General features: G+C 44.4%; 2 protein-coding genes across 3 annotated transcripts in view; one reads left to right on the forward strand and one right to left on the reverse strand.

Annotated features, from left to right (window-relative positions):
- Positions 1-14,397, reverse strand: part of LOC134350976 (zinc finger matrin-type protein 4-like) — a 317,635-nt gene that overhangs the window by 68,045 nt on the left and 235,193 nt on the right. The window lies entirely within an intron of this gene.
- Positions 12,244-14,397, forward strand: part of LOC134350977 (zinc finger BED domain-containing protein 5-like) — a 121,222-nt gene continuing 119,068 nt past the window's right edge. Inside the window, exon 1 of the mRNA XM_063056921.1 lies at positions 12,244-12,535. Within this exon, the coding sequence (XP_062912991.1) occupies positions 12,328-12,535 (208 nt within the window). The 5' untranslated portion in view covers positions 12,244-12,327. The remainder of the gene's footprint in view (positions 12,536-14,397) is intronic.

Genomic DNA, 14,397 nt, shown 5'->3' on the forward strand with positions numbered 1-14,397 from the left:
ATCTTCCCTTTCAAAACTCTGGTTATGCACTCAGTGGCCACTTTATTGGGTACACCTGCTCATTAATGCAAATATCAAGTCAATCAATCAATTCAATGCATTAAGGCATGCAGACTTGGTCAAGAGGTTCAGCTGCTTCTCTGACCAAACATCAGAATGGGAAGAAATATGATCTAAGTGACTTTGACCGTGGAATGATTGATGGTGCCAGATGGGGTGGTTTGATGATTTCAGAAACTGTTGATTTCCTGGGATTTTCATGCATAATAGCCTCTAGAGTGTTCACAGCATGGTGCAACAAACCAGCAAAAAAAATCCAGTGAGCGGTAGTTGTGTGGGTGAAAATGCCTTGTTAATAAAAGAGGTCAGAGGAGAATGGTCAGACTAGTTCAATGTACCTTTATTAGGTACAGGAGGTACCTAATACAGAGGTCACTGAGTTTAGATGAACAGGGATTTATTAGTTTTCGTGCTGAGGAACACCTTGGCACAGCTGCTGCAGTAAGCTCCTGGTTAACAGTGACCCCAAAAGTGTTGGTTAGTTAGTACTTTCCTGGTTAATTGCTGAGCATTATAGTCACAACCATCACATGGTTAATAAGGTTTTACATTATTAAGTAGGTTTTGATTCCGGTTAAAATGCAAGTGTCATATTTTTTCAAAGAGAATGGGAAGTGTGAGAATGAGACTACTGGGGGACAAGTGCAAACTGTCAGCCAACTAGATTGATCCCCAATTTTCAGGGAATACTTTTGCTATAAGTCACAGGCTTATCTGTACACTATCAGCAGCACACCCCATTGATACTTCAGTTGCAATATCTTTCCCAATGCGCAACTCTGAGTGGTTTAGGACCATAATATTGAAAAGAATATAATGCAAAACTGGGTCATGTTCATCACTTTGAAAAAGTGGAACAGAAATTAAAGTCATCGAGTCATACAACATGGAAATAAACCCTTCAACCCAACTCATCCATGCCAGCCAAGGTGCCCATCCAAGCTAGTCCCATTTACCTCAGATTGGCCCATATTTCTCTAAACCTTTTCTATCCATTTACCTATCCAAATATCTTTTAAATGTTGTTAAAGCACCTACCACAAGCATCTCCTCTGGAAGCTGTTTCCATATATGGACCATACCCTAGCTGAAGAGGTTTCCCCTCAGGTTCCAATTAAATCTCTCCCATATCACCATAAACTTATGTCTTCCAGCTCTTGATTCCCCAACGCTGGGAGAAAAGACCATGTATTCATCCTATATATAAGCACCATGATTTTATATACCTCCATACGATCACGTCTCTTTCTTATACACTTCAATGAATACAGTCCCAGCTCACTCAATTTCACAGCATATCTCAGTCCCTTCCGTCCTGGCAACATCCTTGTAAGTTTTTTCTATGTTTTCCAGCCTAATGACATCTTTACACAGCAGGGTGACCAAAATTGATGTAATATTCCAAGAGTGGTCACACCAACTTCTAATAAAACTGCACCATAACGTCCTAACTTCTATACTTTATGGAGTGCAATAAAAAGTTGACCTCTGGGGATGAAACGTTGACATTTCTTTCCCTCAGCATAAATGCTGCCTGACTACTGAGTTCCTTCGGCATTTTCTGTGTGTTGTTCAAGGTTTCCAGCATCTGCAGAATCTCTTGTGTTCAATGCCCTGACTGATGAAGCCTTCTTCACCACCCTGTTAAACCCGTGAAGTCAACGCATTAAACATGCAAGTTTGCACCATATTTGTACTGGACTCTACATCTAAAGTCTGGTTCTTTTGAAGCTAAGAGTGACAGATTTCAGAAGAACTGCATCTCAAGGAGCTACTTGGCTCACTGAGTTTATGTCAGCAAGAAGTGAGATGAAAGGTTACATTGCACTTCAGTCCTTCATGAGAAAGGTTGCTCAGGAAACCGATGAAAAATCATACTTGCAATTGCAAACTTATCATAATTATAACATAAAGGATAACACCTAAAAGGATAAAAATCTGAAAACCTTTTTCATAAATAAAGCATCTTCAGAGGCTTTGCAATCAATATTTTATTGATGTCTTCTTTAAGGAAAGTATAACAATACCCATTTGGTGGTCTTAAATGCCAGATTTTTTAATACCTTGTTATGGCTGCAGGGCAAATTCATATCACTGACGCAATTTACATGATAACTACTATAAAACATGTTCTGCCACTGCAGTTAATCAAGGCCAATGATCTTCTACACAAAACTGCCACACAGAGGAAAATTAAACTGAATGATCACTCCTCTTTGTTGAAGGATTCTAGTGAAGGTAAGCATTGCTCTGTCAGATTTAATTTCAAAGTTAGCATTGAGATCTCAAAGTCTAGCCTCTCCAGGGAGCAGGAAAAGTTCTTTGTAGCTGGTTTTGTGTTACCAATTATGTCCCTTGTAATTAGTTTTAAAATTTTTAAATAAGTGCCTGAAGTGTGCAACTTTCCATTATTGCAGGCTGTGTCTCTGAGATGAGATATGGGAGTATTGAGAACAGTTTTGGGCCCCTTATCTAAGAAAAGATTTGCTAGTTTTGGAGAGAGTTCAGAAGAGGTTCATGAGAATGATTCTGGGAATGGAAGTGTTAATGTATGAGGAGCATTTGATAGCTCTGGGCTTGTTCTCGCTGGAGTTTAGAAGGGGGGTGGTGTGTGGTCTCAGTGAAACCTATTGAATATTGAATGGCCTAGACAGAGTAGATGTGGAGAGGATGTTTCCTATAATGGGTGAGTCTAGGACCAGAAGGAATAGCCTCAGAATAGAAGGATGCCCATTTAAACAGAGATGAGGAGGAATTTCTTCAGCCAGAGGGCAGTGAACCTGTAGAATTCATTGCTACAGACTAAATCATTCAGTATATTTAAAACAGAGGTTGATAGTTTCTTGATTAGTAAGGGTGTCAAAGCTTCCTGGAGAAGGCAGGCGAATGGGTTTGAAAAGGATAATAAACCAGCCGTGATGGAATGCAGAGTACACTGATGGGCTGAATGGCCTAATTCTGCTCCCATGTCTTATGACGAGCCTCTCATCACCAGCAGTTTTCTGTGGGATGGTGTGTCTTCACTTTCTGATTGCTGCAGAATAGCATTCAGTGTGCAAAGGCTGGGTCAGCAGGAGTACTGAGCATAAGAGATAGAAGGAGGAGAAGGTCATTCCTCCAAACAAACAGATCATGGTGATATTTCCTGCTTCATTTCCATAAGACTTGACTCCCTTAATATCTAAGATTCTACCGATCTCCACCTTGAATGCACTCATTGCATTTTCGGCTGCTTTGGGCACAGAGCCCCAAAGATTCCTCACTTGCTGGGGGAAGAAATTTCTTCTCATCCCTGCCTCCAATGGCCAGTCCTTATTTTGATTCTGTGCCACACAGAAATGCTGGAGGAACTCAACAGGTCAGGCAGCGTAGATGGAGAAGAATAAAAAGACAATGCTTCGCCAGGTCTGGAAAAGAAGGGGGAAGGAGTCAGGATAGGAAGGTGGGGGAGGGGAAGGAGTACAAGCTGGTAGGTGACAGGTGAGGCCAGGTGAGGTGGAATGTATTTGGATGGAGGAAGGGGAGGTGGAGAAATTACTTAGGAAAATTGATGTTGATGCCATCAGCTTGGAGGCTACCCAGATGGATTATGAAGCGTTGCATCTCCAATCTGAGAGCGGCCTCATCATGACAGCAGAGCAGGCCATGCACTGACATGTCAGAATGGGAATGGAGATTAAAGTTAAAATGGCTGGCATCTGGGAGGTTCTGTTTGTTGCGGGCAGAGCGAAGGTGCTCGGCAACGTGGACCCCAACCTATGTCAGGTTTCACCAGTGTAGAGGAGGCCACACAGGGTGCACGAGATACAGCAGGTGACACCGAGAGGCTTGCATGAGAAGTGTTTGCCTCGCTTGGAAAGACGGTTTGGGGTCTTGAATAGAGGTGGAGGTGGGGGCGGGGAGCGTGCGGTGAAAAGAGTAGGTGTAGCACCTCCTTCACTTGCAGGGAGAAGTACCAGGAGATAGCGGGGAGGGATGAATGGACAAAGGAATCATGGATCACTATGGAAAAAAGAGACTGGGGGGAGGTAAAGTTGTATTTAGTGGCACGATCCCATTAAAGATAGAAGTTGTGGAGAATAATGTGCTGAATGCACAGGCGCATGGGTGGGTGGGGAAATAGGTCGGCCTTCCATCTGGCAGAAGATACAAAAGCTGGGAAACAAGCAACACTGGGCTTAAGGACAGCTGTGGTTGCCCTCCTGTGAAAAGACTCTTGGAGGTCTTTGTTTATATGCATTGTAATTTTCTCAACATTTAAGCTCCTACACTGTCAAGCCTAACCTCTCCCTAGAATTCAGGCCCTCATGTCTGAGCAACTTCGGACCATTCCAAGTGACCATCAAAAGGAAGCTCAAAGCCCGAGAAGGTTGGCTGCTGCTGGAGTGCCACTCAGTGAGGCAATGTATGCCATCAATGTGCACAGAGATGGGTCCACAGAGATGGCCTACAATATTGGCCACTAAGACAAGAGATTTTGTAGATGCTGGAAATCCATAGCAATACTTTATACTTTATTGTCGCCAAACAATTGATACTAGAGCGTACAGTCATCACAGCGATATTTGTTATTATATATTATTATATATTACAACACACACAAAATGCAGGAGAAACTCAGAATGTTAGGCAGCACCTATGGAACTGAATAAACAATCGATGTTTTGGGATGAGTCCCTTATCAGATTCCTACTTTGTCAGCCCTTTACTTTTTCACCTATTACCTCTCAGCTTCTTCATCCCCATTCCCCCACCCACCCAACTTCACCTTCTATTTTATACCCCTTCCCCTCCCCACACTTTCTTTTGGCATCTTCCCCCTTCCTTTCCAGTCCTGATGAAGGGTCACAGCTTGAAACCTTGACTCTTTACGCAGATGCTGCCTGACCTGCTGAGTTCCTCCAGCATTTTGTGTGTTATACGATATTGGCTCTGAAGTTGTGTCAGCACATTTCCCAGAGGGCCATGGGTTGTTCTCAATGCCAGACAGTGACGGACTGAGACTGATCAATTATCTGCCCCAACTCTCCTAACTTCCTAAACTCCTGAAAATTACTAAATTGACAAAAAAACAAAATCAATGCAGAAAAATGAACATTGACTTTATCTGTCAAAATTATAACAATACAAAAAAGGCCCAGCGCCAACAGCGGTAGGTTGGACATAAACAAAACAGGCTACCATAAATGCAACACACATCAAAGTTGCTGGTGGACGCAGCAGGCCAAGCAGCATCTATAGGAAGAGGCGCAGTCGACGTTTCAGGCTGAGACCCTTCGTCAGGACTAACTGAAGGAAGAGTGAGTAAGGGATTTGAAAGCTGGAGGGGGAGGGGGAGAAGCAAAATGATAGGAGAAGACAGGAGGGGGAGGGATAGAGCCGAGAGCTGGACAGGTGATAGGCAAAAGGGGATACAAGAGGATCATGGGACAGGAGGTCCGGGAAGAAAGATAAGGAGGAGGGGGGACCCAGAGGATGGGCAAGAGGTATATTCAGAGGGACAGAGGGAGAAAAAGGAGAGTGAGAGAAAGAATGTGTGCATAAAAATGAGTAACAGATGGGGTACGAGGGGGAGGTGGGGCCTAGCGGAAGTTAGAGAAGTCAATGTTCATGCCATCAGGTTGGAGGCTACCCAGACGGAATATAAGGTGTTGTTCCTCCAACCTGAGTGTGGCTTCATCTCTACAGTAGAGGAGGCGATATACTGCGTCCGGTGCTCCCGATGTGGCCTTTTATATATTGGTGAGACCCGACGCAGACTGGGAGACCGCTTTGCTGAACATCTACGCTCTGTCCGCCAGAGAAAGCAGGATCTCCCAGTGGCCACACATTTTAATTCCACATCCCATTCCCATTCTGACATGTCTATCCACGGCCTCCTCTACTGTAAAGATGAAGCCACACTCAGGTTGGAGGAACAACACCTTATATTCCGTCTGGGTAGCCTCCAACCTGATGGCATGAACATTGACTTCTCTAACTTCCGCTAGGCCCCACCTCCCCCTCGTACCCCATCTGTTACTTATTTTTATGCACACATTCTTTCTCTCACTCTCCTTTTTCTCCCTCTGTCCCTCTGAATATACCTCTTGCCCATCCTCTGGGTCATCCCCCCCCCTTGTCTTTCTTCCCGGACCTCCTGTCCCATGATCCTCTCGTATCCCCTTTTGCCTATCACCTGTCCAGCTCTCGGCTCTATCCCTCCCCCTCCTGTCTTCTCCTATCCTTTTGCATCTCCCCCTCCCCATCCAGCTTTCAAATCCCTTACTCACTCTTCCTTCAGTTAGTCCTGACGAAGGGTCTCAGCCTGAAACGTCGACTGCGCCTCTTCCTATAGATGCTGCTTGGCCTGCTGCGTTCACCAGCAACTTTGATGTGTGTTGCTTGAATTTCCAGCATCTGCAGAATTCCTGTTGTTTGCGTTTAAAGGCTACCATAAATGGTTGTGATTAGAATAAAAATTGTATCTAAGTGAGTGTCAGTGAATGTTAAAGAGGGGAACGGCCTCAGCACGTTGAGTTTAGGATAGTTTTTTGTCAGAGGTTCTTGACTTTTGATGCCAGCTATCATTCCCCGTCAAGTCCCAAACTGGGAGAGGCTTTCCCTTCCTCTCTCCAGGCTTCAAACAACATCTTCACATTGGATTCACATTCAGATTCATTTATTTATCACATGTAAATTGTAACCACACAGTGAGATGCGTTGTTTGCATTAACAACCAACATAACTTAATAATGTGATGGGAACAGTTCAGAAGAGCCGCCACATATTCTGGCAGCGATATAACATGCTCCTAATACGTGGCAGAACAATACAGGACAAAACAAAACAGATGGAAAGTAATAAAACCGTGATTGCAAAACAAGCCCCGCTCCTCCTTCCCACCCACACACATAATCAGTCCTCCAACCCCTGGATAAACCATCTCCGACCTCTAGTGGACTTATGGAATCACAGACATCGGCTCCAACTTCCCCAGTGTACTCACAGAGACCCGCGGAACCAGGTTTCCGATTGTTCTTTGGGAACCGATTGTCAGATTGAACCCACGGCTTGTCGATGAAAACGAATGAGGACCCCGATCACTAGGCCTCGAACTCTGCACTCACCAATGATGGAACTCCAAACACTAGGCCTCTAACTCTGCACTCACCAATGATGGTACTCCGAACTCTAGGCCTCCAACTCTGCACTCACCATCGATGGTGCCCCAAACACTAGGCCTCGAACTATGCACTCACTAATGATGGTACCCCAAACGCTAGGCCTTAAACTCTTGTCTTGCCAGCATCCATACCTGGAGGTTGAATGGTCCTTGTTTCTTCTGCCTGCATGGAAATCCAATTCTGCAACTCACTGACCTTGCAGGATCAGCATCTCTTGGCTTCACTGAGCTGCTAGTCCAACATCTGACTGCTATGTCTCAAGTCTGCATCACTGGCATTCAAACGCAGAGTGGAGGCCTAGATTCAGGCCTAACCTCTAATTTACCCTCAGCCCAGTCCCTAATTCCTAACCTGACCCCTAACTCCAAGCACCATTCCTATGGACCTAAAGATTAGCTAAAAGAACAACCATGTCTGAGCACAACCTCATTGGAGACTGCATCTTAGTGCCATGTTGATCGGAAGTAACCAAAGTTGATCAGTTTCCAGGTATGTTCCCCTACCAATGAAAGTTTCAATACCTTGAGCCCACTGTCCAGTTGGACCACTTATTTTCCTTTTGGAATTGTTGATAAGCACATATTGCTCCAGGAATTTCTTTACAAGGAGAAATTATCTTGCTGAGGCTGATCATCTTGGGATTGCAGGTTAAGGTGTGATTTAATTGCATTTTGATTAATATTTTTGTACTTGAGACTGATAGAATTTAATGGACCGACGGTGTGAACGTTGATTTCTCCAACTTTTGGTAATTTATTCCTCCTTGTTCTTCTTTGATTCCCCACTCTGGTCGTCCCCTTGCTTCTTCTCCTTACTACTTGTTGCCCCCCACTTCCCTTTCTCCAGTGTCCTATTTCCTCTCCTATCAGATTCCTTCTTCTCCAGCTCTTTATCTTTTCCACCTATCACCTCCCAGCTCCTTACTTCATCGCCCTCCCCCAAACAACTATCACCTTCTCGCTTGTACTCCTTTGCCTCCTTATTCTGGCATCTTTCCACCTTCCTTTCCAGTCCCGATGAAGGGTCTCGGCCTGAAACGTCGACTGTATATTCATTTCCGTGGACGCTGGCTGACCTGCTGAGTTGCTCCAGCATCTTGTGTGTGTTGCTCTAGGATGTAATGGTGCAGGCCCCTGGCGGAGATGGATATCAAACTAGGCAGATGGGGCTATGCCAGAAGATTCCTAAATCTCAGCTCATGTTCTATGCTCAGAATGACCTTCTCCTGTGCCTGAACAAACTGGCTTTATTTCCGTTTAGTAATGAATAGTGTTCCTAAATATCACCCAATCAAGTCAATAATGGTAAACATTATCAGTACTTGGTTTCTAGTCCATGCTTCTGCGTAGCGAGAAATTCATAACTTCTGATCAGGTGTTTTATTCTCTCAGCTCATTCCTCTAACACACTAACCAGATTTATTTCCAGAAAGATGCTGCTATAAAAGAACAAGTGACTGCGAATGCTGGAGGAACTCAGTGGTTCAGGTAGCTTCTCTGGAGGGAAATCGACCATCAGCGTTTCTGGTCGAGATCCTTCATCGAAACGGGAATGAAAGAGGGGAGATACAGTACCTGGTACAGAAAGCTAGGGGAAGAGGTATAGCAAGAATAGGTGGACAATAGGTGGATCCAGCTGAGGAGGGGCGTGTGTTAATCAGGTGAGGGATGTGGGAAGTGGAAGTACGAATGATGTAAGAAGCTGGGAGATGAGAGGTGAATAAAGGGCTGAAGAAGAAGGAATCTGACAGGAAAGGGCAGTAGACCATGGAATAGGGAGAGGAAATGGTGGGGGCAAAATGTGGATGACGGGTAGATGGAGATGGTGGGGAAGGAGAAACAGAGGGGATGATGGGGGCCTTTGGGATTAAGAAAAATAAAAGGGAGCAGAGAGCAGTGGAGGAGTATCAGGAGTTAGGGAAATTGATGTTTATGCTGTCATGTCAGAAAATACTAAGGTGAAATCCAAGGTGCGGTTTCTCTAATCTGCATCTAGCACTGCTTTGGTGGTAGAGGAGCTCATGGACAGACATGTCAGTGTGGGAATGGGATGTGGAATTAAAATGGCTGGCCACCGGCAGATCCTGGCTGGAACACTGGACAGAGTGAAGATGCTCTATGAAGTGATCTCCAAATTTGTGTTGGGTCTCACCAGTGGATTTCTTCTGAGGTGGTCTGCCGGGAACAGGGATGTCTTGTGTCCATTTCTGTCTTGTGGGCTTTGAGGTCAGTGTGGGACACACACATTTTGTCAAAGGAGGGGTACAGGGGATGACCGATGGGACAGGTCTGTACATTCCTGAAGTGCTCTGCGTCCCCTTTTCATTTCCAGTGGCTGAGGGTCAAAGATCCTTATAAGTTGCTGGGGCTGAGGAGTGAGAAGTGAGGAGGTTTATAAAATCATGAGGGGCATTGATAAGTTGAAGTGGTCAAGTATTTTCCCCAGGATAAGGGGAGTCTACAGGACATAGGTGTTGGGTTAAAGTGGAAAATTTGAAAAGAAACTTTCCACAGTGGGGCGGTAAGTATATGGAATGAGCTGCCAGAGAAAGTGGGTGTAGCAGACAAAATTACACAATTTAAAATATATTTGGACAGGTACATGGATCGGAATGGTTCGGAGGCAAATGGGGCGAGCTCAGGAAGGGACATTGATCAGCATGGATGGGTGGCGCTCAAGGTGGAAAAGTTCATGTATGCTCACAAAGTCCCCTTAAAAATGGCTTTGTAGACGTCCTTGAACCTTTCTCTCCACTGGTGGAACTCAGAGCCGTGCGCCTGTCCGAGGAGTCTGATATTGTGCATGTTAGTGTTGTTGTCTGGAGCGGAGGAAGAACACTTTATATTCCATCTGGGGAGCTTCCTACTTGATGGCATGATACTGATTTCTCCTTCTGGTAAAAAAGTTCTTTCCCTCCCCCTCCCCTCTTCTTTTATTCCCAACTCCGGCCTTTTACCTCTCCTCAATTGCCTATCACTTCCCCCTGGGTCGCCTCCTCCTTCCCTCTCTCCAATGATCCGCTCTCCTTTCCTATCGGATTCCTTCTTCCCCAGACCTTGCCCTTTCCCACCAACTGGGTTTCACCTATCACCTTCTAGCTAGCCTCCTTCCCCTCTTCCCCACCTGTCTATTATGTGTCTTCCCTCCCATTTCATTCCTGAAATTTCGACTAATTATTCATTTCCAAAGATGCTGCCTGACTTGCTGAGTTCCTCCAGCTTTTTGTGTGTCTTGCTTTGGATTTCCAGCATCTGCAGACTTTCTCATGTTTATTGTTTACAATATTACTGAAATATTAAAAACACAACATTGCTCTCTGCTTAGCTATAAACTCCAAGTCAGTATAGAATTTATCTCATGTCAAATATGTAATGTGTTGCTTCTCTAGTCATCTTATATACATGGTATACCACAAAATACAGCTACTTCACAGACATCAACAGCAGAGTACAGTTTCAATCAAGGTTACTCAATGGGGGTTCTGCGAGAGGTCACTAGAGTTTCTGCTAGAGATCGTGATTTAAAAAAAATAAATGTCATTCGTTGAACTTTGCACAATGCGTGATGCTAGCGCTCGCGGTGGTGACAGTGATTGAGCAGACCCGTTAGCAATCTCGTTAGAGGGCTCTCGGCTCAGTACGGCAGTGCGGAGTAGGGCCGTATTTATTTGCTTGAGTCCGTTCTCAGTTTTTGTTGTGAGATCGGGGAAGCCGTTGGTAATTGGAGAGCGCTGTATTGCACAGAGGGGAGAATGGCAGGCTGATGAGGAGCAGTCTATAGAATGGAGGGGAGGACAGTAGGCTGATGAGGAGCATTGTATTTCACGGAGGGGAGGACGGTGGGCTGATGAGGAGCACTGTATTACACAGAAAGGAGTATACTGGACTGATAGTGAACACCATATTGCATAGTGAGGAAGACGGTAGGCTGATGGTGAGTGCTGTATTGCATGGAGGAGAGGATGGAGGATGATAATTGGTGAGCATTGTATTGCACAGAGGATGGAGGATGATAATTGGTGAGCACTGTATTGCATGGAGGAGAGGGTGGAGGATGATAATTGGTGAGCATTGTATTGCACAGAGGATGGAGGATGATAATTGGTGAGCACTGTATTGCACGTAGGGATGGACAGTAGGCTGATGATTGGTGAGTGCTGTATTACGTGGAGGGGAAGACGGTAGGCTGATGGTGAGCCCTGTATTGTACAGAGGGGAGGGTGGTAGGCTGATAATTGGTGTGCGTTGTATTGCACAGAGGGGAGGACAGTAACCTGATGAGGAGCATTAAATGCATTTTCCAAGCATTGGATGGACTCATCCAACTTGGGCTGTGATATCAGCCTTTCCCTCCTGAATTAATGACCCCCACCCCCCAAACTTCCCCTTACACACAAGCCAACTGACTTATGGGAGCGAACAGACTCTACTGGTGTGGTGGAAAATTGGAGGGGAATTTTCATTCTAAAGAAGGAATTTTTACGTGCCGCGACTCAGCTGCTGACCTGCCGCTTTCCTTGTTGTTGTAAATGTTGCAAAAGCTGGATTGTGTAGGTTAGAAGTGAAATGCATTGTGAAGTTTTTGTATTTTTTTGCAATTTTCTCATTTAGTTATTTATTATGCGGTTCCTTTTTATATTTTATTAACCCCTGTGTTCGGACAAGAGGCAATATAAAAAATTGAAAAGGTTTCACTGTCAAACAGTATGATAAGACTACGTATTGATGACACGTCACATGATACTGAAGAGGTTTTGTGTGATAAACTGTAAGACAACAGCTTCTCTATCAAGGTTGATGAGCAAACAGATTTCACCAATAAATGCAATGTTGTAGCATTTGCAAGATTTGTAAATGATGGTGAAGTTCAAGAAAACTTTTCCTGTTGCAAAGAGCTGCCCGAAACAAGCAAAGGCTAAGATATATTTAATGTTTTGTCTTCATATCTGAAAACAAAAGTTCTGTCTTGGAGGAACTCTGTTGGCAGCTGTACTGATTGTGTCCCATCAATGGCTGGCTCCATGAGAGGTTTTGTTTCTCTTTAAAAAAAAGAAAATTCTGATGTTGTCACAACATACTGCTTACTTCACAGAGAGGAGCTGATGTCAAAGACTGTAGGAGATGAAATGAAAAAGGTTCTGGATCATGCTGTGAAAATGATTAACTTGATTAAACAAAGACCAGTTCACTTGAGAATGTTTAAGAAACTGTGTGAAAACCTGGACAAAGAGCACACCAATCTCCTGTTACAGACAGAAATCCGGTCGCTGAGCAGAGGAAGAGTTCTCAACACGGTATTTGAGCTGAAAGGTGAGTCGCAGAACTTTCAGGAAAATAGGAGACCAGGTTTGCTGAGTACTTTGAAGATGAAGAATGACTACAGAAATTAGCCTATTTAGCTGACATCTTTCATCATATGAACCAGTTGAACAAGTCTCTGCAGGGTCCTCATGTAACTTCGTGACATGATTCTTGGATTTAAAAGGAAACTGAATCTTTGAAAAAATCATATTGCAAAAGGAAATCTTAAAAATGTTTCCACTGCTGCTTGGGCTTGAGAGTGAGGAATGATATCAGAAAGTCTCGCGTCTTAATGAAATTTATTATGTTTGCCTTGTGATTTTTAATATTTATGAAAGGGAAAGAGAGAGATTAATTTCAAGAAAGGTAAGCTAAGCTTAGTTAGAAAGGTTGGTTAAAAATTCATTCTCTACTCAAAAGATCATTGACAATTATTTTTGGATTATTACAGCTACAACTTACTGATCACGCTAATGTACTGTGAGCTGTAGATATAATAACGTTCATGTAGGGGTTCACTGAGACCTGAAAATTATTTCAAGGGTTCCTCCAGGGCAAAAAGGTTCAAATTGTCCCATTCAGGCCTAAAAAATTTAATCGCTGTGGAGGATTTTGTGTTCTTGTGGGATAATGTCTTTCCTGACAAGGGGGTCACTCTGCTTGGCAGGTGAGACTTGTGGTAGTGAAATACTTTCAGGTTCTGGTGCTTCCTCCATGGTGGTTATGGGAGTTGACTATGGGACTGCAAGAAGTGGTTCTGACAGCTCTGGACACCTTTCTTCTCTGACAATTAACTCTGCTCTTCTCAACTGATCAACGTGTCAACGCCGGATGACATCAGATGCAATCTCCACTGTGTAGAAGAGTGGTCCAGTTCCATCCTTAATCTTTCAAGTACCCAGTTTTGATCACCTCTGTAGACCCTTGACAGGACTGCTTGTCCAGGAGTGTAACATTGAATCTCCTTGTTTGACGATCCCTCAATTTGCCTAAGCTCTTTGGCTTGCAGTCTCCTTCTAAGATTGGGTTTGAGGAGATCTAAGCATGAGCACAAGGAACAACTTTGCTGGTGAATTGTTGGTCATGGAGTGTGCTGCATTGTAATATGCAAGGAGGAAATTGGTGAGCTTCTGATTCAGTGTCAGTGTAGTGTGTTCTGCTGACATTGCTCGCAGTGTGTTCTTCAGACTCTGGACAAACCTTTCAACCAAGCCATTTGTAGCTGGGTGGTGTGGTGCAGATGTATATGTCTTATTCCAGTCATTTTCTGGAAGCACTGAAACTGTTCTGCAACTAACTGTGGTCCATTGTCACTGACTACATGTTCTAGAACTCCAGTTCTTGAGAAGAGGCTTCACAACACATCCACAGTGTGTGAGGCTGTAGTGGAGGCTATTGGGAAGACTTCTGGCCACCTTGTAGCTGCATTCACTACTACCAAGAGATTTGTGCCCGTGAATGGTCCGGCAAAATCCATATGAGTCCTCTGTCAGGGCAATGCAGGCCATTCCCAGGAATGGAGAGATGCTGCTCTTGGCATCTTCTGGATATGTTCCCATCCTGAACAGAGCATGGCGAGCTGCTCAATCCGCTGATCTATCCCAGACCCTGAGACAAAGCTTTGAGCCTTGTAGTACCTCCAATGTTTTAGCCCTCAGCTTGGATGGTGTAACATCTCTCAATGCTCACATATGGAAACCCCTGTTAATGGCAGGTTCATCCTGGCGCTGGTATAAATTGGGAAACTAGGATTTCTGCTGCACACTCCAGCCATTTTGGGTTGCTACATAGATCTGAGCCAGTGTGGGGTCTTTTCTGATTTCTCTATGGATCATCTCTGCCATAATAGGGAGACTTCTGATTTGCGTTAG

This window comes from Mobula hypostoma, chromosome 8 (assembly GCF_963921235.1).
Source record: "Mobula hypostoma chromosome 8, sMobHyp1.1, whole genome shotgun sequence".
NCBI classification, from domain to species: Eukaryota; Metazoa; Chordata; class Chondrichthyes; order Myliobatiformes; family Myliobatidae; genus Mobula; species Mobula hypostoma.